This window comes from Pelobates fuscus, chromosome 1 (genome assembly GCF_036172605.1).
Source record: "Pelobates fuscus isolate aPelFus1 chromosome 1, aPelFus1.pri, whole genome shotgun sequence".
Classification (NCBI taxonomy): Eukaryota; Metazoa; Chordata; class Amphibia; order Anura; family Pelobatidae; genus Pelobates; species Pelobates fuscus.
Window position 1 is genome coordinate 378516408 of NC_086317.1, and position 26868 is coordinate 378543275.

General features: G+C 39.1%; 1 protein-coding gene across 2 annotated transcripts; it reads right to left on the bottom strand.

Moving 5' to 3' along the window:
* Positions 1-815: 815 nt before the first annotated feature.
* LOC134595615 (purine nucleoside phosphorylase LACC1-like) lies at positions 816-18662 on the bottom strand. Of its 2 annotated transcripts, none has more exons than XM_063444716.1 (6): positions 18588-18662; positions 15525-16133; positions 14700-14881; positions 8390-8555; positions 3650-3875; positions 816-1134 (listed from the first exon to the last, which is right to left on the bottom strand). In XM_063444716.1, exons 2-6 carry the CDS (start codon positions 16096-16098, stop codon positions 984-986), a joined length of 1299 nt encoding a protein of 432 aa, XP_063300786.1. In that variant the 5' UTR covers positions 16099-16133; positions 18588-18662; the 3' UTR covers positions 816-983. The 2 variants fall into 2 exon arrangements, with proteins under 2 accessions (XP_063300786.1, XP_063300788.1); XM_063444718.1 differs by having other exon boundaries at positions 18538-18656.
* Between the last annotated feature and the right edge of the window lie 8206 nt (positions 18663-26868).

Genomic DNA, 26868 nt, shown 5'->3' on the forward strand with positions numbered 1-26868 from the left:
GAAGAACTATCGGCATCTCGCAGGGTTCATAGTAAGATGGCAAACCGCTGCAATACCGTTTGCCCATTACATGTAAACAGGGCCAGGGTGCTCCTCACATCAGAATTACTACAACCCGCCATTATGCTATGCGTAACCCTTTAACTTAACCATTTGTGATTCAGTGACCAAACCATAGATTGATATTTTCATTTTAATATATGGTACATTATCAATATGTTTACAAATTCCAGTCTTGATTCTACATAAACTTATTTGCGAATTTTCAGTAATTCAAAGTGAATTTCAAAATTTGGGTCTAAATAGCTGATGTAGAAAATTCCCCAAGTCACCTATGTTTTCAGTTTGGCTGTTTTGTCAAAAACTTGAAATTTACTTTGAATTCCTGACGAATCACACTTCAGTAAGTAACCTATCTGTTCTCAAAGAGCAAGTATGTGTTTTTAACCTTAGAACCCCATATGTCACAATTGTGGGAAATGTAGTTTACAAACAACTGGGTTGCTAGCGAATGTTGGTCATCACTTTAATAGGATTGTGTGAACAACACACATTCCAATGAGCTCATGGAACAGTAGCAATGTGTGAAATTTATAATCACTAAACAAAAGCAGCAATAAAAAATACTAAAGACATAATTCATTTCTGCCATTAAAAAAAAACCAAAAACCTCTAACAAACTATTCAAGAATTCTGACTGTTTGCTGTTTATAGTTTTTAAATATATGGTAAATCACAAGCTATTCACAGTCTTTATTTTTGAAAGCAGAAACACACAAAAAAAAATATATATATCTTTAGATAAAAAAAAAGAAAAAATTGTTCAAAACACAACTGAAAACAAAACAAAAATTACTTCAAAACACAGGGTGCAAAAGGCACTGAATATGTCAATAAATAAACCTGAAAAAAAAATTAGAAACAAACAAAAAAAAAGCATGAGGATGTAATACAAAAAGTTCCAACACCAAAAAATGTCAATTTTAATTCCTAGTGGAAATGAATCCAATTTGGGTTCCAAAAGTATCACCATCTCGTTTATGTGAGAAAAATAGATCTGGATTACAGCACGTGCACAGCATAAGGTCATCCTGGATGTTACTTGGAAGAATCCCACCATGGTCTAATAGAATTCTTAGGAATAGAGAGCAGAAAATAAATGGAATTGATTTTTTAATAATAAACAAGTAACACCAAAGACAAGTATTTCAAAGAAAATACATATATGACATGGCATCACATTCCAACTATACATTGTCAGGCCAACTGCTAAGACATTAAGAGATTAAAATATGTTCCTTTCGAATACAGACAATGATTTTTGTATTTATCTTTATGACTTTCGCACCCTTTATCTATGCCACTGGTATAGTGGCACAAAAATCTAAATATGTTGTTTACTGGATGTGAATTGATCACCTGCTTCGCCCCCAAGTGGCATGCAAGAATCCCACAACTCCCAGCAAGTAACTAGGAAAATAGTGTGGAATCCTGTAACATCATTTGGGTGCAGAAGACTGTATGCACTGTTTTCACAGGTTATCGAGAAGGTAGAAAAAGTAAACAAGAAGAAGATACCTTTAACGCCGTTACGGCGTTCTATGCCGTCCCCATTATAATGGGCTTTAAACCTTTTGCGGCGGCATAGAACGCCGTAACGGCTTTCAGCCCCTGGAGGTCCGCGGTACTTACCTTCACCGCAATCCTCTTCTGGAGGAATGCCTGACAGCCCAGGCAGCCCTCCCAAGGCAAATCAGGCCCCCGGGGGTCATGTGATCGCTCTCAAAGAGCAATCACATGGCCCCCTATAGCTGGCTGTGGATCTGCCTGCAGTGGGACGGTCTGTGCTGTCAGACAGTCCCGCTGCTGGTGTGAAAGTAAAATAGAATATTATTACACACGTTAAATTAAATGTATTTATACATATACTAGTATTAAAATACACTTAGAATGAAGATATATATAATACATACATATATATATTTTAATTTTAATTATTTATACATATGTAATTTCATTCTAACTGTATTTTATTATTAATATATATTTGTAATAAAATACACTTAGAATGACATACATACATACACATATATGTATATAAAAAATATGAATAACCGCTTAGTCACAAATATTAGTGTTTTGCTTTTTTCACACAAAAACAAATATGAACGCTAATTTTGGCCAGTGTTTGTGACTAAGTGGCTACTAAAATAAACTTGACATACCCCACTTGCAATACCTTGGGTTGTGTACTTTTGCAAATAGTATGCCAGCATGAGGTAATTTTTATTCCTGGGTTACCATACGGTCTCAAAGGCCAATTTGGCAAATTTCAATGAAAAGAAAAAAAAAAATTAAATGGGCAAGCTTTATATTTGTTCCGGTCTCCTTCAAAAACACCATAAAACCAGTACATGGGGCGTACTGTTATACTCAGGAGACTTTGCTGAACACAAATATGAGTGTTTCAAAACAGTAAAACGTATCACAACAATGATATCGTCAGTGAAAGTGCAGTTTGTGTGTGAAAAATGCAAAAAACTTCACTTTCACTGACAATATCATCGCTGTGACATGTGTTACTCTTTTGAAACACTAATATTTGTATTTAGTGAAGTCTCCTGAGTAAAACAGTACCCCCCATGTACAGGTTTTAGGGTGACATGGAAAGTTACAGGGTTAAATACAGTGTTAGCAAATTAAATTATCTGGACTTTCGGCCTTGGTTGTCAGGCAGGTCTCCCAAATTGCAATCAATAAAATTACTTAATTATGTAAAAATATTACATAAATATGCACGTAGAATTTAAAAATATATATACACACACATATTTATATATTTTAAGTCTATGTGTATATTTATGAAATTATGTATATAGATACATATTTTTTATTTTTATACACACACACACACGTGTGTGTGTGTGTATATATATATAAATAAAAAATATACAAAATATATATCTATATACATACGGTAATTACATAAATAATTTCATAAATATATATAACATTTCATTCTAAGTGTATTTTGGTATAAATATATATTAATATCAAAATACAGTTAGAATAACATTACATATATATTTATTTTTAAATGTATTTATTATTTATAATTTATAATATATATATATATTTTACACACATAATATATACAAATTATATGCAATCACATGGCCCGTGGGAGCCTAGTTTGCAGAGGGGGGACTGTCTGGGCTGTCAGGCAGTAGCCCCCAGACCGTGAGGATCGGTTAAGTGGGGTAGATTTAAGCAGTTAATTAGGAACTGTCATTTCACAGGATTTTTAATATTAGGTTTACTTATCAACTATATTTAACAAAAACGTGTTTGTAAAGTGTGAAAATATAATTAAATGTAGAAATCGACACTTCTTTAGACTGCAACAATAAAATGGAAGCTCCTGCATGGCTGTGTTCCTACGGCAAACTTTTTGCTACAAATCCAAGGTGCAGTCTTAATCACGGATATATATAAACAGACTATCTCCTTGGTGACAGTGGTACATAAAGCAAAGGTTGACGAATTTAACTAAAGTGTGTGAGAGCACATAAAATAGAACGTAATCTTTACAACATCATTTCGTTCAAATCCATACATTACTGATATTGATTAAAAATACCATACTCACTTGGTTGCTCTTCGTATATCAACATGAGGGCTGGGTGATTCAATCTGCCTAACACACTGTGGATGGATATCGTGAAATGCTTTGGCATCTTGCTGGGGAAGAGTAAAGCAGCACGGTCCCACCGAAGGCCCGAGAACCACCTGTATGTCTTTCATACTACATCCATATTCAGACACCATAGCGTTTACTGTGGCCATTGCTACACCCATTAAGGTTCCTCTCCAACCTGCAGAAGAAAATGAAAACAAACAAAACGCAATTCCATAAATAAAAGCTTTTAATATGGTTACTTTTTCATATATTTTTTCCTCAGTGATTTTTCCTGCAACAGGAAATCTTTGCATATTAAAGTTCACGACATATATAAAATAAGCATTCCAAAACCCCAACCTCCAAATCATATCTAACCTAGCACCAGCTCTCTGGCCTCTCTTTCAAAAGGTAAGGATGGATCCGGACTAAAGACTAGTTCACGGTCTTGCTAACTTATTCATTAAAAAGTTACTTTAACCACCATGACCACTCTTGAATCTATACTCTGCTTGAAACGTTGCACATACATAGAAATATGCACTTTTGAGCCAGGGCTAGTAACATCCCCGGCACTCGTAACTTAGACAACCTCTTTGGGGAAAAAAAGGCTAATATGACGTCTGTCGTCATGTGTGCCTGAAAGTGGAAGCTTTAGTGTTCCCTCCCATCATTCTCCATTTTCAACATTTACACTGTCTTTATTTTATTTTAATTTTTTTTTTTTTTATTAAAGACCTCTGTCCACCGGCTCAGAGTGTGACCATGGATTGCCCAGCGCTGACTCCAGGGTATGTTTTAATCTATTTAACGGGAGGGTGTGGGATATAATTAAAGGGACACACAGACCACTTAATTGAAGCAATACCTTGCTATGGACAAGGCCTAATGTGTGCGGCACTTGCCATGCATTAGGTCCCCCTATCACCTAAACACACACACTGACAGACGCACACATACATTGACAGACACACAAAAACACAGACATAAACACACACAGACACTGACAGACACACAGATACAGAAAGACATACACAAATATACTGACAAACACACTCACAGATACATACACACACACACACAAAAACATTACTATTTGTTTTCATGCAATTCTATCGCACCCAGCCTCCCTACCTTTGGGAGAGCTGGAGTAGATCTGTTTTTCCTGGGGTCGAGTGTGGAACAGTGGAAGCGAGCAGCCGGCAAGGGGGCAGTGGAGGCGGACCTGGGAATAGTGGAGGAGGGCGGCTGGCTGTGAATTCTGTAGGCAGGCGGCGAGGGAACAATGATCTCCCTGCTCTGCTCCCTCACGCGCCGCTTAGTAATGCCGGGGCTGGAGTGACATCATATTTCGGCTCCGGCATCACTAAAAGGCGCGCGATGGAGCAGAGCACGGAGATCACAGCTCCCACGCTGCTCGCCTGCAGAACGCGCAGTCATCCGCCCTGATTCTTCAAAGGGAGCGGGCTCACAAATTTCAGGTGCCAGGACTAAATTCCTGGTTGCCACGGTGACCTGGGATTTGTCGAGCCCTGCACTAAAGTGTTACTTTAAATAAGTGGGCTGGGCAAGAGGAATAGTGCCCACTAAGGTATTATAAAGCTAAAAAAAACATTGTCAAGAAAGGAATCATGAGCCATGATATACAAGATCCCATTTAATGATAGAAAATTGATAAAAACATATGCATACATGAATGAACCATTACCATTTTGAATAATTTAGAAGACGAATTAATAAGCATCATAAAAGCACATTCTTAAAAAGGATACTTATAGCACCAAAGCAACTTTAGCTTAAGGAAGCAGTTTTGGTGTTTGGATCATGCCACTGCAGTCTCAATGCTTAATTCTCTGGTATTCAGGAGTTAAGTCATTATTTGATGCACTAAACGCGCCTTCCTTGGCTGTCACTCACACAACCTCTGTACACACTTCCTGAAAAAGAGGTCTAGATTTAGAACTTCCCTTAATGCACAGTGTGTTTAACTAATGCTTGCTAGAGCATGCATCAGCATTTAGTGTGTGAATAAAGTTCAATTAACAGAGCAGGAGATAAGAACTTCTAATATTAAGATTATGTGCTGTTAGATCTGACTGAAAATTTAACTTTTTTTGCCATTAAGGCTGTGTGATTCATAGAAAGTGGAGGGCTAGGTCAGCATTAAGAAAGTGATTTAAATTCTAAACAGCAGAGAATTAAGCAGTGACACTGCATGGGCATTATCTATACACCGACTATACTACAGAACAGCTAAATATTATACTACAAATATGTTGCGTGTACATAAAACGTATTGCACAAAAACTTTATTCTTAAGCTATATTAAAGATAATGGACATATAGGTTCTGATGGCTAAACATGGCACTTCATTAGTTTGTGAACTTAAAGGGGCACTGTGCATCAATACCATTTCAATGCATTTCAAAGGTTTTGGCCGCATTAATATGTTGTATGTATTTTTTTTTGCATGCTCAAATCTTTATACTTTTTGCACAAAAAAAAATAAATGTTTTTCAGAATACTAAACCTTAAGACTACCTTGGCCACACAAACTGATGTCATAACGTCTTTAGCAATGGTATGCCAGCAATGCCAAAACCGAATGCATTAAAATTTATTTGGTGCCTCGAGTGTCCTTTTCATTTTATCTGATGCTTAGTGATCCTACAAATAACTGCTTTACCAAGGAATGGTAGCCAGCACTGCATTACACACAAAGCAACACATAAAGGAACATTGCTTCCTTAAACCGGAGGTCAGGTTGCATATATAATTTCAAATATGCAAATTTCGGTCATAACAAAAAGAAATACAAACACGTCACTGTTGATAGGTGGTCTATATGTTTAAAGGAACACTCACGTTAGAGTTAATGTTATTAACATTAGTGTTTCTTCCTTTATATACTTTTCTGTGCCTTGCATTTTTAAATTAAAAAAAGAAAAAGCTCTAAAACAGTGCTTTCAGTCTAATCGCAGCAGTCACTTCACATATGGTACATGTGCTGCAATCACCCCGTTTAGAAGCATTGAATTCAATATATCTCTATGATAAGCATTGGGCATGTTTGGGATCATCATACTGTGCATGAGGATGCTGAATGTAAAGACCGTCAAAAATCAAAGGTCTTGCGTAGGAAATGCCTCTAGTGGCTGCCAGTCTGGCGTGGGTTCAGACAACTGTAAACATTGCTGTTTCCTGGAAATGGCAATGTTTCACATTGTCCATTACATTAACATGTCCTTGTTTTGGTGTTTAGAGTGACTATTAGAGACTTTACAGCAATCACTTACCGGTCAAGTGATAAAGTGGAAGAGCAAATCTATCAATGCCTGTCACATTACAAAATAATCAATTGGTTGTGTTTTATCTACTATTAATTATGACATATTAAAATGTCAGAATGACGAGAAGACCATAAAGTTAGCATTATAATGGCAAATGCTACATGAAATTCATACACACATGTAAAATCGACACTTATTTTAAAAAGTAATGGTTCTCTAAAAGTAACGTGTTAAACTATTCACACAAAGGAGTCTACCGACTAAAAAGTAAAATTGTGAAACATAGACCAAAACAGCAGAGCTGACAAATTATTTTACTTGGCCTAAATAGAGTCCTGCTCACTTCTTGCACTGCAATTTAGGGTATAGTTAATAAGTTGTTCATCTGATATTGAGAATTTAGTGAGTGAACTGTTTGCATTTGGTCTCTCTACAACTATTTTATACTGGATGGATTGTGTTTTAAAAAAATATCAGAAAACAAAAACAATTAGATTCCCCAGCCCGTGAATAAGAATACAACAAAGCATTGCAATTTCATCATAAAAAAATAAAAAAATCCTGCACGAATACCATTAAAAAGGAACACATACATAGATAAAAATGGGAAAGGAAAATGTAAAAAATATATGTAAATTCTCAACACTATGTATAACAATTTATGTGTTATCTTACAAATCAATAATATTGCATACAGGTAAAATGAGCTATTTAGAAACTAAGCTAGGAAATTAGAATAAACAAGAACCTCCTTAAATTTATGGAGCCTAATTTTTAACATGTTCAATAATAATATAATTGAGGATTTTTTTTAATAGACTTAACCTCTGCCTATGCCCACTCCCGCTAGCATGTAAGCTCATTGAGCAGGGCCCTCAACCCCTCTGTTTCTGTGCGTCAAACTTGTCTAGATATAATTACGTTTGTTAGTCCATCCATTGTAAAGGGCTACGGAATTTGTTGGCGCTATATAAAAATATATTAATAATAATGCTGTTACTCTAAAGGCCATCAACGCATCATGGCGGTTTGTCAACTCTTTTTATGTAATCGTATGTGACAAGATTCTTCAGGCCTTCCAGCCCTCAAAGCCCACCACATTCTGGATAACTACCTACTGTATGTTATGTCAAGGGATAAGCAAAATAGGCTTTTTTTGCAGCAGTTATACAGATTACAATTTTAATTTTAAAAATAGCTAACACACCTAAAGCGATTTTTATCCTAATTACATGGCAATTGAGAAAAAACAAACAATTTACTAATGTAGACTAAACTTAGCTACGGAGGGTGGCAAGTAAAGCACCATGTAAAAAAAAAATGCTCACCTGCCCAATTTTATACATTAGATTTCTAGTAAACATATCATGATTACATCTGCTTATACCACATATGTGTGGCTTGCAGGATCACCATTACCTGAGTGAGCAGCGCCAAATACTTTTTTAACTGGATCGGAAAAAAGCAAAGGTATACAGTCTGCACCAGGAGCTGCTATTGTGACACCTTTCTGATTGGTTACTATCCCATCATAGCTGTCAGGTTCTTTCTTTCCCATGATCCAAACATCATTGGCATGTGCAGCCTAGCATTACAAAGTGACAAAAAAAGGAACAGTAATAAGGGTCTAACAGCCAATCCTGTGCAGTGATTATGTGATATCTCCTAAAGCCTACAGTGGGTACTCCAATGGGAATGAATAGCCTCTAAACAAAAAGATAAAACATATTTTAGTCATTTCATTAAAGAGAGAAAAATGTACTTACTGGTATAGTTTTTCTTGTTATCCATCATGGTGGCACAAATGATTTTATAGCCACAAGGAGATAATCATTATTTCACAGAAGGAAATTGATATTAACTAGTCATCATAACCACTATAGCTGATAGTAGAGGTTATGGTGAAAAACGTCTATTCACATCATCCTCTAGATGTTTGGTAAAATGCGTTGCTTACTTGGGACCTACAGCCTGGATCCTATATTTCATTTTGTTTAAAGAAACACGAAAGAAACACAATCCACTTCATCTAAATGAAGTGGTCTGGGTGCAGTGTCCCTGTCCTCTTAACACTGCAACGTAAAAGATTGCAGTTTTCGTGAAACTGCAAAGTTTATTTTGCAGGGATAATTCATCCTCAGTATGACAGCCACAAGAGGAGCTTCCTCTGCACTGATCAAGTAAAACTTTGTTAAGTGAAGCAAAAGCCTCCACTGGAAAGCATTGATTTAATGCTTTCCCATGGGGAAGTTTGAATTCAGGTGGTAATCATCAAGCATGTGCATTACGTCCCTAATGTTCATCTATAAGGAATATTGGATTGGACATGGCTCTTCTGTTACATCACTGTAGTCAGGTAGGTGAAATGTTTGAGGTAGCTTTGCAGCTGGAAAAGGGGGGATATATTTTTCTTCTTCAAATTTTTACAGCAAACGGGAGGATAAGGGAGACACCTATGTATAACTAGGGAGTGGGACACAATAGCATTAGGGATACAGATTTGTATTCGTAATGATAGTGTTCCCACCATACTTTTTGAAAGGAACACTATAGGGTCAAAAACACACTTCTGATCCTATAGTGTCAAAAACACCATCTAGCCGGCCGCCCTGGCCACCTCACCCCTTAAATATAGCAAAATCTTCCTTGTATTCCAGTCTGCTGCTGCTGGCCTGGTCCCTGATCTGATGTGTTAAACAAAAACCAATCACGATGCTTTCACATAGGAAAGCATTGGATTGGCTGAGTTTGTCAAAGAGGCAGGTCAGGGGCAGAGCCAAACATCGCCGAGGCCAACCAGCATCTACTCATAGAGATGCACCTCTATGAAGAAAGTTCAGTGTCTGCATGCAGAGGGTGGAGACACAATGTCAGGGCTGCACACTGCAGGACTACCCCAGGAAGCACCTCTAGCAGCCATCTGAGGAGTGGCCAATGGAGGTATCCCTAGGCTGTAATGTAAACACTGCATTTTCTCTGAAAAAAAAACAAACAGTGTTTACTGCAAAACGCCTGAATGGAATGATTATACTCACTAAAAACAAATACAATAAGCTGTAATTGTTTTGGGGACAATAGTGTCCCTTTAAAGTTGGACATGCTAATCCAGACTCTCACTTCTACATTACACAAGCCACAAATGCTGCAATAGCATTTCTATGGAAGTTACAGTATTTGCTTTAGTATAGAAATGCAAATATCTTGGTGGCATCAAATTATAAACAATTAAGTAACCTTTGCTCTACTGTTCAACAACTGTAAATTATTAGAATCTCAGAAGAAAAGGGATCAATGACACAGAGAGAGTTGGAAGACATTCAGTGTTGTTCCTTGAATACATATATGTATTTATAACAATAGCATGTCCCTGGTGCCTATTAGATTGTTGGGCCCACCTGTAAAGGTCAAAATTATACTTCCAGGTCATCCAGTCCCAGTCCCTCCAAGGCTGAGACTCCTGCTTTGTGTGAGATCATCTGGACAGATGATCTTCGCCAATCAAATTATTCTCTTCATAGAGAATGCTTCTCTATGATGGACTTAACTGCAATCAATATTATCAGTTTTCTACAGTCTTCACTAGGAAGTATGTCTAGTAGCTGCCTGATTGACAGTCCATAGAGCAGGATTGTCAAATACCAGCCCCCTAAACACTTCAATGCAGCCCAGGGTCATCCTTACAAAAGTCACTGAGCATTTACAATTTAGTTAAATACTCTGAATATGTGGTCAACATTTAATGTTAGTAGTCATTGGCAACTAGTGCTATATGGACTTGATACTGTGTTGTCTTAAAGGATTGTTGCATTAAAATACCAAATTAAGCTATGTTCTTTAGACCATATATACTAATAAAGTCTAGCACGGTCATCAGGAGAATGTTGATCAATTTTCCAAAATCATGAAACTGAGCACATGTTGTTCTGAACCAAATCTTCTCAAATGAAGCTATATACTGCATGCATAACAAAAGAGTTTACAGTACAGTAGTAAATGAGTGCCAGTGTTGTTTGAAGGCTTTTTATATCAACTTATTGGCCAAAGCAGACTTCAGTGCAGCAAGAATTTTAAAAGTAATATCTTACATGACGCCCCTGTTATATCGACTGGCAAATTAAGTTTCAATGCCTGCATTCATAGTAATGCATGGTTCACAGACACAATGTATTACAAGGGCCTCAAATATATCCACACAATTCATTACAAATAGGAGTTAGAAGGTCACTCAAAACACCATAAAAACCTTGCCTAATTGCAAAGATTACCTAGCATTCATTTTTAATGTTTTCAGAATTGCCAATTACTACAGCAAACTGCCAGCCCTCTAGCTCAGATAAAGCTATGGCGGTTTTCAATTCCCCCTTTTCCGGTGTTATTTTCATCCAACTTGTGCAAGTAACATCCACAAATAACATGCATAAGTAGGTTGGAATCTATCTATCCTCCCTGGAGACAGCCAAGATGTAGCCACATGTGAGGAGTAGAATTATTCCTAGCAGGAGCCCAGCAAGAGCTTATGGAGAAGACCAGACACCATGGGCCAGAATGAGAGGGTCCTAACTGGTGGATCGTCTACCTGCCAAGAAGAGGGTTCTGTCTGTAGCTTTAGATAGCCACTCTAGACTCCGCAGCTACATGACATTCAAGGCAAGTATAGTTCTTACTTTTTGTAACCTTTTTTTGCATTTTTATATAATGCAGTAAAGGAACAATGCAGAGTTAAGAACACAAATCTGTATTGCTAACAATATAGTGTTACTGTCCCTACTAACAGGCCCCCCCACCCCGAAGCACAAAAGTAAAATAAAATAAAGATTTACTCATCTTTTGTCAGTGCAGAGGCTCCATTGGTGCTGCTTGACTCTCTTCCCCTCTAATGATTGTACTAAGGCTGCCACAAGATGAAAAGTTAACTCTGTAATGTAGACATTCCAGTTTCTCAAACTGCAGTGTATTATATTGCATGGTTAAGGGGACAGGGATACTGCACCTAGTCTACTCATTGAGATAAAGTTGTCTTGGTGACTATAGTGTGTTCCTATAAAAAAATGGCCAGGGAAAATGTTATTTCCATTCAATTTCAACCTAGAGTGGTCAAAACACAGCTTTGTAATACAATGGAACACCATTTTTGAAGGGGATGGGGATGGTAACTGTATTCGTATTGCCTGCATACAGTATACAAGAAAATGTTTTTGAAGCTAGTGTTCCTGTCAAATGTTAACTATTTGTTTTATCTGCCTCACACACATTGAATTAATACTAAAATCATGTCTTCATCAAATTCAATTTAGACCAGTTTAAATGTTTTCCATGGTAAATCTCCAGCTACAAGACATGATTGTTTATTATGTTTTTTTACCCTAGTTATGAGACAATGCACAAATTAAAATTTCCCATGATACTGTAAAACATCTGTAATATGTGAATTTGTATAATGTTGTGCCTTTTAAACACCTCTAGTGGCAGTTAAACAGCCACTAGAGGCGCTTCCTGGGTCAGTGCTGCACAAGCTGAACACTCCCTATAGAGATGCACTGATACAATACATTTCTATGAGAAGATGCGGATTGGCGCAGCATTTAGCTGCGCATGCGCTATAGCCTCCCAATGCATTAAATTGGCTGTGTGTCAAATTTGCTAATCTTAGTCCAGGAGCGGTGCCAGCTGTAATGAGACCGGCGCTGGAAGCAAGGTAAGTAAACTCACCTTTTACTCCTAACATGAGGGCCAGGAACCTAAACCCTAAACTACATTTTTAACAACTATAGTGTCAGGAATATTCCTAACAGTATAGTGTTCCTTTAATTACTTTCCAAATGTGTAGTCTCTACCACAGTGGTTCTCAAACCAGTCCTCAATACCAATGATCAGTACAGGTTCGATCTGTAACACCATTAGGACAGAATTGTAAACTGCTTAAAGTAAACTGCATGACCATCCGTTTTTTTTTTTAATTTATAACGCTCTGCCACTGTACTATTCAAGTTTAGAATTCAACCAAGTCGGCCATAATCCCCTGACTTAACGCTCTTCAAATACAATCCGAGACAAATGTCCAGATGTTGAGGATCAATCTCCAGCTTAAACTGAACAAAGAATACTGGTAAATACTTTGTGCCACCAAGAAAGGGTATCCAAGAAATTCAAATAGGACACCAATAATGTACCATTTCACTCCATTACCTGTAAAATAAACCACAAACACAGCAACTGCAAAGATGGGGGGAAAAAATGCAGGACAGAGTGCAGAGTCGTACAGAATCAAGTCAAGGTATATGTTGAAATATAGGGAAATAAAAGGCCTTCAGGCAGGAAATGTTTAAAGGGATTCAAGGGATTAACCGGCTTTGTCACTTGCATTCATACATTTAGTAGGCTAAGTATATCAATGTTTTACACCCAGGTGTGTGAACAAACTAGTTGGCAATATGTTTTAAAGCTAGACTAATATTTCATACTTTTTTCCACCAATAAGTCCATAGCATAGGGAGTGCTTACTCTTCTGATTAACTACACATTATTTATTGAGTCTACAACCAAAGGATGTGCTCAGTGTCCCATTGGTTTTAAAAATAATCTATCGCTGCTGTTCAGCCTGGATAGCAATTATATGCTCAGAGTGCTGGGCTAACCTCCCCTCATTACTATCAGACTATCACTGTCATAAAGGTTGTATGGATTGACATTTGATGAGACAGAAATGTAGTTTTCACACTATCATTGTACACGAAAAGGGATGTGGTGCCATGGGGAGCAAGTAATTAGTATTCCAGATATATCTTTCAGGGGACAAATTCTGATTGGATTTACATACTGGATTTCAAAAACTACATTTTGAAAAAATACTAAAACAAAACAAACAAAAACATGAGTTTACATAACTTTCAAAAGCAAGATCACCCGCATCTCTATGAGCTAGACTGGAAGAGTGCTTTACTTCTAGAGAAAATATTCTTGGATTAATCCTACATGTGAGGAAGGTTATAAGCATACATGCAATTCCTAAAACATTCTTTGAACCATGTTCTCAAAAATGACTTACATGAAGCTTTGACATAGTGTACAACATTTTGCAGGGACAAAATCTGTCAGTAGATGTAAACAATGTCCTTCCTAAAAACTTCCTGTAAAGAGTAATCTAATATTTACACTTCCTTTATTGCAAATTCTGTTTAATTTTGAATTTTTCTATCTAGTGCTCTGTTAATAGCTTGCTAGACCCTGCAGGAGCCTCCTGCATGTAATTAACGTTAAATTTACAGTGCTGGAAAACGCTTAAAGTAAGTTAACATCTGACTGATTATGAAATCATGTTGTTTTCATACATGCTGTCAGTCACAGTCAGAGATGGTGTGGCTAGGGCTGCATAAACATAAATAAAAGTTATTTAACTCCTAAATGGCAGAGAAGGTTTCACCACCCTGCTTCTTGTTGGAACTCTCAAACCTGTGACCAGAAAATTCAACAATACAAAAGGTTAGTCTGCATTGCATGTGGGCAGTACACCTCAATTACAAGTGTTCATATAATTGAAAGTCTGTCAGAAAGAATGCTGAGTTTAAAACTTCCAATAGGACCATTTATAGTTACTTTGGTTGCTTTCAGGTCTATGGACAGGAAGAGTTAGTAATAAGTAGTATCTAAATATATTAAACATATCCATTATGATATTAAAATAAAAAGGAGTAAAACAACCAAATAATCACCAGTTCCATAGATTATATACCTTGACAAGGTGAAAGTTCTTTGGATTAAACCCCACAGCTCTGGCTAGACGGCGAAGGTTCTCCGCAACAACTGCAGTCGAATCATGCCTCTTGTCGCTGCTGTAAAGGTTCAAGGAGGAGAGCAGTGGAATGTATGATATTCCACCGTATCGTGTAGTAAATCCGTGGAGGAACACGCTTTCTGTTCGATTAAATAGAATTAAAACATATATTATTATTAAAAAAAGAAAAAAAACGTTAAGTGATGAATTACGGGATAGGAATAACATTTGTGGTTTCTCTTTAGTTTACCTGTCCTACAAATATCATAAATGTTACTATTTTGAAGACAAAGTAAAGATAAAATATGGTCTTTATAACATATAAATGCTAATAAATTATTTTTTTTAAAGACAAAATGAAGATAAAATAGAGTCTTTAAAATGATAGGTTTTCTTAGCAAAACTTAGAAGGCTATTTGCTAAAGTAAAAATGGTTAGGAATTCAAAGAGAATTTTAGATTTTAGACTAAATTTTAGTCTAAATAGACTAAAATTGTCAAACTCAAAACATCCGCCTTGAGATAATTTTTCTTCAATTCAGACATTTTGACTCTACACGTGGAATTAACTTAGAATTTCTGTCAATTCTAACTTTAGTGAAATCTTGATAAAGGCCAGAATTGGCCGAAACTTCGATCTACATAAGATTTGAACTGCACCAATAAATTTATGTTGGTGAGAGTGCTTCTTATTCGCTACAAATAAATCTATAATCAACATAATTGTTATTATGTTTATGAAAAAACAAACTTTTTTCTAATTTGTGCTTCATCTTTGACTTACCAGGTATTAATGATGATTTTAATATTGTCAGTTCCCCTTTGGCAGGAATGCTTTGTAAATATATTTGGATATCACTCTCGACTAATTCAAGTTGCTTTTCTGTAAGATTAAGAACCCCACTGTGAGTGTTGGCAGGTTTCTCTGTCTGATCATCTCCGTAACTCAGGTCCAAGGAATCATACTCAAAGTAGTAGACTTGGGTAAATAGACGGTCAATGAAGGCCTTCATTAGACAAGACCTTTCAAAAGGCAAGATCACGTTGACTCTTCTAACATTCCGTTCATCTAGTTTTTGTTTCACATTATACAACGTGGCAGCTACGCTAGCACCGCTTACCAGTTCGATACGCTTCTTCAGAGCTTGAAAAGACCTGATGGCTCGCAAGAACATTTCTCTGGCATCATTACTATCACATCCAAATGTCTGACAGTACATGATATAAACAGCAGGATCAGAGGAGACAACAGTCTTTTCCGCAACCAGTTTCATTGCCTTGGCCAAAAATTGATTGATGTGCCGAAAATGAGTATTAAACTCTATGCTAAACATATCAATCAACACAGCTTCCATCATTTTTCCTTTTTTGTTGGTCAAATTAACAAAAATATCTGTAGAAAGAAAAATTGGAATGTACTTAAAGGAAATTTTTTGCATATACACTTGTTGAAAAGTATTTTATCAAAACATATATCAAACAAAGTGAAACTTAAGTACACAAATGTAAGACATTAAAAAAGTGATTTATACTTATATACCATACTCAAGTTGTGGTGACTTTAGAACCAACCTCCAAAATTTGAAAAATGTAAAAGTAAAACCAAAATTTAAATTAGATTTTTTTTCTTAGCTAGATTATTTTTGCCAGCATTTTTTGAAATCCTTGATAAAATCAATTCACTAAAGTGAAAATTCATAATCAATTTTATGGACATATGTCTCTTTTCAGCCTATGTAAATAAGTAAATTTAGCAAAATAGCTGAATCAGAAACATTTATCTGAGTTTATCTAAATAGACTTGTAATCATAGATAATTAAAAAAAAAAAAAAAAAATTTTTTTTTGTTTTATTTGTTAATCTTTCATGAAAACATTGAGGGGATGATATGTCGTAGGGAAAATCTTTAAAGGAACACTCCAAGCATCATAACAGCATGCTGTAGTGATATTTGTGCCAAAAATGCCCTGGCAGTATAATTAAAAGCATTTGGCAACTTACCTCGAGTCTGCTGGACAATTTCACTATTGACCGCAGGACTAGCTTTGGGCAGAAGATTCCAGGTCTCATGAAAGGAGGTGACTGGTACCTGGCCGACCCCAAGTAAATCTCAAATCTTTAGTGAACCGTTTGCTTACATTTGTGGGGCAACAGGGCACTCCTCACACCATAACCACTACAGTGAGCTGTAGTGATTATACTGCTCAGGGTTTACCTTTGAAGGACAAGTAAAGTCACCCAGATCACTTAATCTCAATTAAATGGTCTGGGTGCAGGGCCTTGTAGTTTTCACCGTGTAGAATCGACAATGTTTACATTGCATCGTTAAATGCGTCTATTGAAGCGCTTCCTCTGCAATGACTGTGAAAAACTTGGTCAATTGACAATGCAGCTCATAAGAAAGCATTGAATTCAATGCTTGCCTATGATAAGCATTTGGATGCGGCTGCAGCACTAGCTGCGCATCAGTCCCCAACTATCGCAGCTGCAGTATGGTTGTAATTAGTTTAACATTCTGTGTTTATTGAGTGTTTATAGACACAGTAAGCATTACAGAAAGGAAACGTTGCATGACTCAGTGCATATACAGTTGTAATGTAAATCAATAATTATTCGGATACAGAGCGTTATTCATGTAATTAGCACCTTTCGTGAGCATTAATGATGTGTTAGGGTAGTCCACGTGCATTTAATCTTCCTTAGGGTTTTATTTGTTGGTGTTTCCAGCCTATGTCTGAGGTAAATTATGGATATATAGCCAATATTATAAAGGAACAGAATATAGAGAACAAAACAAGAGAAAATATATTCAATGATAGTAACAGATATTAAATTTAATCGGTAGCTCAGTGAGCTGAATTGTGATTTGATTAGTCACATCAGGGGTTCTATGTAGAACAAAGGTGTGTGACATGAGGATGGTGTGCGATGACATTTGTAATTGAGAATGAAAGGGAGTGCCCTTGTGTGTGGCATTAATAGAGGGTGTCACCAATCCAGGCTCCTTTGTGGGGGGTTGTCATCGGTTTTTGGGACAGCTCCACTCATCCTTTGTGATGAATGGAACTACTCTTTGAAGACAAATTATTTGCTAGACAAAAGTTTATGGGGTAAGAAAAGATATCATAAACCAGAATGAGAAACTCTCCTGATTGGAACATCTGAAGTTGGGTCAGTTTACAGCTGAAGTAAAAAAATATACAATAAAAACTAAACTAAAAAAAAAATAATAATTTACATGTGCATAGGGATCTAGGATAATGTGCAAGTAACCTTGTTCTTTGGTTTTTAACTAGCAAAGCCCCTACAGGATACAGAAGATTTATCAATAAAACGAGAACTTTAGCACACCAGATGTGAACTACATCTCCCATAATGCTCTTACAGCCATAACACTGGCAAAGCATCATGGGGGATGTAGTCCGCACAAGGAATGCGGAAGGTTGCCTGCCCCCGACCTTGCCATACACAGTGGGGGGCCTGGAGAAGGCAGTGATGAGGCACAGCGCGCTGTCTCACTACCTGCCGCGCGGGGGCGCTCTACCATGCAGGTCATAGCCGCGCGCTCACAGACTGAGCACGAAAGCGGTGCGCGTGCACGGACACATTACGGGCCCTCGGGCTCCAGAGGCATTCATAGTAAGGGACTTGGTGACCGCGGGGTCAGAATGCATATTGGTCACCGCACGCACACAATATAGTCGCGGCAGTGAGGGCGACCATTCTGCCACTCCTAGCTGTGCCTCCCCGCACACCGCGCGCTATAGCCCGGTCGGTGAATCAAGCTCGCCCCGTACCTTACTGAACAGAACTGGCAGCAGAGCGGATGTACGCAGCGTGTCCCCACCTGGCTCGGTCTGTCAGAGCGCGGAGAGATACAAGACGGACCGCAGAACAATGCCACAGCCAAGGATCCAGCCGGTGTGCGTAGAGGGGGCGGGGCCTGCTGGCTGGGCGGGGATTGGATGGGAGTGTGTGAGGGGATCACATGGGATGGAGAGCAACACTCTGTCTCTCTGTGTACCTAGGGCACAATGCACCTAGGGCAGGCATAGGCAACATCCGGCACTGCACAGCTGGGACAATAGGTACACTAAGGGCACACCTACCTACCTACCCTGCTCTGCTGGGACAATAGGTACACTAAGGGCACACCTACCCTGCTCTGCTGGGACAACAGGTACACTAAGGGCACACCTACCTACCCTGCTCTACTGGGACAATAGGTACACTTGGGGCACACCTACCCTGCTGTGTTGGGATAGTACACATAGGGCCTAGGGCACACCTACCTACCCTGCTCTGATGGGATAGGGCCTAGGGCACACCTACCTGCACAGCTGTGCTGAGACCATAAATACACATAGGGCACACCTACCTACCCTGCTCTGCTGGACAATAAGTACACTTGGGTCACACCTACCTACCTTTTTCAGCTGGGACAGCAAGTGCAGGGCACAGCTACCTACCACCTAGCCTGTTTTGTTGAGAATAGGTACACCAAGGGCACACCGACCTACCCTGCTACTTACCCTCCTGTGTTGAAACAAACGTACATCTAGGGTGCAGTGGTCTACAGGTGCTAGTGGGGTTGGAGGCTTTAGGGCCTAAATCCCCAAATGTGGGGTTCTTTAGCCCCAGACCTCTATAGGTGGAGGAGGGGTCTTAGAGATAGTGTTTGTTTTTGTTTTTTTACATCAGCTGTCTGCTTCTCAAACCAGTTGCCTATTATAAAAACATCAGTTTAGATCAGTAGTGTAGTGTTCCAGGATACTTAGGAGAAGGGTTTGGTGCCCCCGGGTCACTGTTGGGAAGTGATGTGAAACAGAACTTCCAGCACACCCCTGTATTAGTTAGGAAATATAACGGGATTGCGTTGAATGCCTGGCTGTGCAGCATCTGCTTGTTTCTGGCTAAGCTTTCATTAAAGAAACACTAAAGCATTAGGAATACAAACCTGTATCCCTAAAGCTTTAGTGTCCCTGTCCCTTGTTACATAGATCTCCTCTCTCCCCCCCCCCCCCCCCTGTCATTTATAAATGTAAAAAAAATAGGCTTCTTACCTTGTTCCAGTGCTGGGGTTCCCTTGGCTCTGTTTACCTCTCCTCCAACATCAGCGAGGAGGCATGGTTACCTCTGGTGGAATCCAATCCAATGCTCCTCACAGAGAAATATTGGGGATCTAATGCACATGCCCACTAAGTACTGTGCGCACATTCAAGTTTTCCCATAGGAAAACATGGAATCAATGATTTCCTATAGGGGCTTCCACATTATGTGAACATTTTGCTCAATCATTCATGTGGAAGTGCCTCCAGTGGCTGTCAGTGTAACAGCCTTCAAGGGTTAACGTGAAGACATCTAGGGCTAAAGGGAAGACATCTAGGGTTAAATTGAAAGACATTGCACCCAGGCCACTTCATTGAAATGAATTGGCCTGGGTCATTTTAGTGGTCTCTTAAAGGGATACCATAGGCACCGAAACAACTGAAGCTTAATTAAAAATTTTGGTGTACAGGTCATGCCCCTGAAGTCTCACTGCCTCTAAATCCCGCCCGCAGCACCCGCCTCCAAATCCGCTCAGAAGGAAGAAGTGTTTGTAGAGTGAATACAGGGTGTGTGTTTTGTGGATGCAGTGTGTGTTAGTGCATGTTTAGTAGATGCACTGTGTGTATATTGTGTGTGTGTTTTATAGAGAGAGAGTTAATACATTGCTAAACATAAATACACACAGCAGTCAATCCATAAGACTTGCTTTTCCAACAGAAATCTCACTTTAACAGTGCTCTCACTACTGCAAGGGACTCTGGGTAGACGTATGCAAATGAGCTCAACAAAGAACCACATTTTTGCCTCATAATTCCACTTTATACATGGATTCCTTGGAGTATCTGTCTGCTGTATACAATAACTTTGAAACACAACTCAGGAAGAGGAGCAAAGCCAGTGAACCACTCATGGACAGCTGTTTCATTGTTAATGGAACTCAGCATGAGGTTGGTTACTGGCTTGCTATGGAGGCTTGGCGTTACTTGTAAAGTAAATATATGCACACACACACAAATTTTTTTTTTGTATGGAGTAAGTGTGTGAATGTTGGTGTTTGAATACAGGTGTTCATTTGTGTGTAATGTATACACTTCCACACACACTGATACTCACACACATACACAGACACACTTGCAAATATAAAGACACACAGATACACACGCTGACACATAGTTACACAGACACATGCACTGATACAAAAGGACACAGATACACAGACACACACACACACACACACACACATGCTGACACACACATACATACTAACAGACACACATACTGAAACGCGCATACTGTTACAAACATACATACTGACACCCAGACACACATATACAGACACACACCTCATTTTTAATTTTTGAAGGGGGAGAGCCAACCGACTCCTATCAGCTCCAGCCACCTCCTGCAACAATAAGGTAAGAAACAGGAGGATGGCTGGAGCTGATAGGAGTCGGCTGGCTCTTCCTCTTCATGACCTTGCTGTCTCTCCTCCTTCCCGCACAGAGTGAGCTGGGAGAAAGTGACCAGCCATCAGTTAATCCCAACACTACAAGCGGTGCGGCTGACATTTTTAAAGGTTGCGCTATTACACGGCCGCAGTCCTGACCGGCCACCTGAAGATATAGGGCCACCCGATGGGCCCTATCAGCGTGCGGGCCCTGGTGCAGTCGCACCGGCAGCAGTTCCACTGCTACAAATGAGGCCAGGGCGGCCATGCCCGTGACAACCATCATGGTTGTCACCTCCTGATGGCGGCCCTGGCCTCCTGTATGTGATTAAAGTTCAATTTATAGAGCAGGAGATAAAAGCTTTTTTTTCAGGCAGTCTGTGTCACTTACAGCTAGAGGAGGTGTGGCTAGTGCTACATAAACAAAAGTGATTTAATTGAACCGTGAGACTGCAGAGTCATGATCTGTACACCCAAACTGCTTCACTAAAGCAGTACTGTCACTGTCTGGGGCATAGCCGATCCTGGGCATGTGCAAGGGGTGCACAGCGCCCAGGCTCTCTGTGAGTAGAGGTGCATCGCTGCATTAGGCTCTGCTCCTCTTGCTTAGCACCGTCCTTTGTTTTAAGCTCCACCTCCTGCCTGAAGGCCCTCAGAGTACCTGAAAGGCTGGACTGGAAGGTGAGCACACACAGGGGAGGGAGGGCTTCATAAGGGCACAGGAGGGAAAGGGGCTAAAGATGGCAAAGGAGTGGGTTTACATAAGGACACAGGAGGGAAGGGGGCTAAGAGGGCACAGGAAGGTTAGGGGCCAAAAGAAGAGAACAGGAGGAGTGGGGGCAACAGGAGGGGAGAAGGGCTAAAGAGGGCACAGAAGGGGAAGGGGTTACATAAGGGCACAGGAGGGGAGGGGGCTAAATAGGGCACAGGAGGGAAGGGATACTACATAATGGAACAGGATGGGAGGGGGGCTAAAGAGTGCACAGGAGAGGAGAAGAGCTACATAAGAGGACAGGAGCTAAGGATGGCACAGAAGGGGAGAGGGCACAGAAGGGCGGCTACAGGAGGGAAGAGGGGTTACAGAGGGCACAGGAAGAGAAGGGAGGGGGGCTAAAGAGTGCACAGGTGGAAAGGGGGACTACATAAAGGCACTGGAGTTGAGGGGGGCTAAAGAGTGCACAGGAGGGGAGAAGGGCTACTTAACCCCTTAAGGACACATGACATGTGTGACATGTCATGAATCCCTTTTATTCCAGAAGTTTGGTCCTTAAGGGGTTAAAGGGAAACTCCAGTGCCAGGAAAACAATCCGTTTTTTTTAAAAACTGCAATAATTACACTTGCAGGGTTAGGAGTAGTGGGAGTTGGCACCCAGACCACTCCAATGAGCAGAAGTGGTCTGTGTGCCTGGAGTGTCCCTTTAAGGGGACAGGAGGGGAGAGGGGCTAAATAAGGCAAAGTGAATTTAAAAAATTAAGGCCAGAGTAGCCAAATTGAAACATAGCTGACTTAGAGAATGTTTCCAGTTTGACTATTTTGACATTAAATTTAAAATTCACATTGAATTTTCACTTTCATAAATAAGTAAATAACCCTGATAGTTTGATCTACTAAAGTAATAACCTAACTAGAGTTTTATTTATATCTGATAAACAATTATCTAATATGATTTACAAACATATCTGAATAAACATTATGCATTGTAAATTGAATTTAATCACGTTAAGTTACTATATATATATATATATATATATATATATATATATATATATACTCAACTGCTTTTTTATTTATTGCAATATAATACCAATGTATTATTTAGCTATATATGCAAAATCTATACATTGTATGCTAAATAGGTCTACAACTGACATCTAAGTACATTAGGATTACTAGCTTTTTTATCAGCATTTACAACTCATGTGGCTTTTACCATGTATAGATGAAATTATCAGAATTACAAGAATATCTTAGTCTAACGTTTTTCATGAATGATTTCATTTAAAGTATTCGATTTTTTAATATTTAATGAAATGCAAAAAAATATACATTACATTTCAATGTACCATTTGTAATTTCAATATAAAAGAATGGATCAGGGGTCTGCGTATGCTTACATAGCACAATGTATTTTAAAGTGGCACAGTCCCCCATGTTATGAGTCAATATGTTTATAAGTAAGCTCGTTTGATCAGGGTCCTCAACTACCCTTTGTTCCTGTTAAATTATGTTATTGTCTGATTTGGTAAATTCCCCTCTTATTGTAAAGCGCTGCGGAATAAGCTGGCGCTATATAAATACCAATAACAATAATAAGTGGTATTACACAAATTGAGGATACCCTGCCCCAGCCATGACTCAGCCCTGCAATGTCTATATTGCATTTGCTACGGCGGTTGTTGCACATATGCATTAGCAATATATTTTCACTCCTTATTTCGATTACATTAATTGACCACCACCTGACATGATCATCCAATGAATTACATTCAACCTCAGACAAAATGGATATTCCTAATGCAGAAGTAGTACTATCTCAATAGTAATATGCCAAGCAAAGGACCAGGCTATAGAATCATTGTGGTCCTTTGGTCTTTGTCAAACTTTTCAAATATGAGTTTGACACAGAACCAGTAGATGGCGCCGTGTTGGGACCACGTCAATCATTTAGAATGTATCCGTTTATAATGATACACAGCAAATGGGTGCCTTGCAATGATCCCAACTAATTTGATTCCCACTCTGAAAACTTATAACATGCCTTTCTATGCCATTTAAAATCAAACCATTAGTCATGTTTGTAAAGTACCATTGCAAGAAGTGATAAACACATTGTTTGATGGAATACTCCATTAGCATTTTTCACTATCTCGATGTCCGTCTTCTTTACCTACCTCTACTATGTGTGATGAGAATTGTGTGTGTTGGAGTGTGAATGGAGCTGTGTGTGGGGGCTCCATGCTTGTATAATGAGTGTGTGTAGTACAATCATGATGAAGCACTGGCACTGATCTGCACCTGGCAATTGTGCAGTACACATGCTCTAGCAAAGCAAGGTGCACAGTGCTAGTCAGGGGAGATTCTTTCATTGTTTTGAGACCTTTTAAAATACTAACTAACCCATCATGTATTAAAGTAAGGATGTGCTTACAAATCAAACAGACAAGATAAGCTATACATCACAACTGAGATTCAGAGCAACTGAAGTGTAGTTTTTCTGTTTGTTGTTTTTTTGTCCTTGTTGAGGTCATCATAGTATAGCTAATAGATTTATACAACATAGACATACAGTATTGTCGCGGACACTTATACTTAATGTTAAACATTTAATAGGTGGTCTTCCTTTACAAGATAATAGCTGCTGGCGTTTTGAAAAAAAATCTTTTAGGTTTCATTGATTTCTGCCCTCGTTGAGTGATCTTTTTGTAGTTCTGTTGTAGCTGTTAAGAAGCGATCTTCTAAAGGCTTTTTCAAGTTGATTCCGGAACCTTTTGCTTGCAAAGTAGTAAAGGACTGGATTAATGCAACTGTTTGAAAAAGCAATGCAGACTGTTATTGGCAATATAGCTTTAATGACCCGAATAGTCATACACGTTTTAATAATTTTTAGTCTGATTAACACATTAAGGAGGTTAGCAATATGAAATGGCAGCCAGCACATTAGGAAAGTGATTGCCATTGTCACTACTAGTTTGAGGACCTTGTCACTCTTTTCTCTTCTCCATTTGTTCTTTAGTGATGATAGCATCTTCTTATATATCAAACCGTAGCAGATTCCTTGGAGAATAAACGGTATCAAAAAACCAACAACATTTTTCATCAATTCCACAAATGCCATCCAAAAATGGTTGGTTTGAGGGTAGTTCATGGAACATACTGTAAATTGGTATATATTGGAATAGAATGTTTGCCGGAAATACAATGTAGGACAGCTTGCAGCACCAGCTGAGAGCCAGACAATAAGAGAGGACAATTTTGCTTTTCCTTGCGTTCTTTGATTAAGAGATTTTATTGGCTGCACAATGGCAAAAAAGCGATCTATACTGAGGCATGTCAGAAGGAAAATGCTGGCATACATATTAAAGGAAGCCATAGTTGCACATAACTTGCACATGAAAGACCCAAATATCCACTTGTATTTTGCTGACATGTTAACCGCCCACAGTGGTAGAGTGGCCACGAAACATAGGTCCGCAATAGCAAGGTTCACAATATAAATATTGGCCACGGATCTTTTTGGAAGACAACACACTAATCCTGCTATTATAGTAGTGTTTCCGATAACCCCCACTATGAAAATGATGATGTAAAATGTGGGTACAAGTGTAAATATAAAGGCAAAATTATCTGTAAGCATTAAGCAGTTTGCATTTGGGTATGACGTGGTAGAAGCCAGGTTGGAAATATTTTGAAATGATGAGTTTGTTGTTGTAGAATCCATAGGTGATCATACCAATGTCTTCCTGTATCTGAAAGGGGAGATTAATAACAGATTGCATTAATATTCATATATAAAACCAGTTGTTTAGTCACCTGTATTTCTGTCACTGGGCCTCTGCATATTGGGAGGTAGGGATATGCTAAGCTCTCTTCCTGGCCACTGGCGAGGTCCACGGTCCTTTGGCGGTGCGCTGCACTCGCTCCTTTCCCACCGACCCCTGCAGCCCCTCCATATTGGTTGCGGCATGAAGGGAGGTGTGCCTTGTCTGCCCTTCAGACCACCTCCCCTTCAGCAGGCATCCTATGTGGCACTTGTAGTGTCCCCCACGCTGCTCCAAGATCCCCTCAAGATGTTGGAATGCTGGGGATCCATGTCAGAAGATCTGGGAGCAGTGTGGGGAAAAACTAGATGAGAGGACAGACCAGCATAGCATCCCACCCACAAAGGGGACGTGGATAACAACTCATCGCAAGGGAGCAATCTACTTGGGAGGGCTTCAATACCCTCTAGCCTATTTAAACCCAGACCACCCTAGATTTGCTCAGCCATAACAAGCATCGCTTTGCATGAGGACATCGAACATCTTGAAATTTCCCATAGGAAAGCATTGATTCAATCTCCTGATGTCTCAGGAGGACAGATCTAGCACCAATGGACACAGCGCTCGCATCAGATAACTAAAACCCTTTTGGGGATGGGGAATGGGTTCTATGGTAACAGAGGGACACTATAGTATTAGGAAAACAGTTTTGTATTCCTAACCCTACAGTGTTCTTTTAAATTAAAAAGGGAGCTGTGTTTAGTTAGTTAGAGAGCTGCCTATTTTAGTATCCTTAACCCCTTAAGGACCGAGGACGGTTCAGGACCGTCATCGGCATTTTTGCATTGCCGACCGCTGAAGGTCCTGAACCATCCTAACTGTAAGATGTACTTACCCGATCGCCGTCGTTCCCCCAGTGGCGATCGGCGGTGCTCCCGGAGTGGGGAGACTGCCTGCAGCCCAGACAGTCTTCCCATGGCGGATTAGGACCCCTGTGGCCATGTGATCACTCAACAGAGCGATCACATGGTCACAATAGGTGTCCAAGTGTCTGCCTGCAGGGGGATTATAAAATACAGGTTAATGTTAATAAAAAATAATAATAATTATATATGTGTGTGTATATATATATATATATATATATATATATATA

What these genes read in the sequence shown, in the direction of transcription:
- LOC134595615 (XM_063444716.1), bottom strand. Translation starts at nt 16,098, where the DNA reads ATGATGGAAGCTGTGTTGATTGATATGTTTAGCATAGAGTTTAATACT. An exon ending in ATTTGGCGCTGCTCACTCAG is followed by an intron (nt 3,876 to 8,389) that starts GTAATGGTGATC and finishes TTTCTTCTGCAG; the next exon opens with GTTGGAGAGGAACCTTAATG. An exon ending in GATATACGAAGAGCAACCAA is followed by an intron (nt 1,135 to 3,649) that starts GTGAGTATGGTA and finishes TCTATTCCTAAG; the next exon opens with AATTCTATTAGACCATGGTG.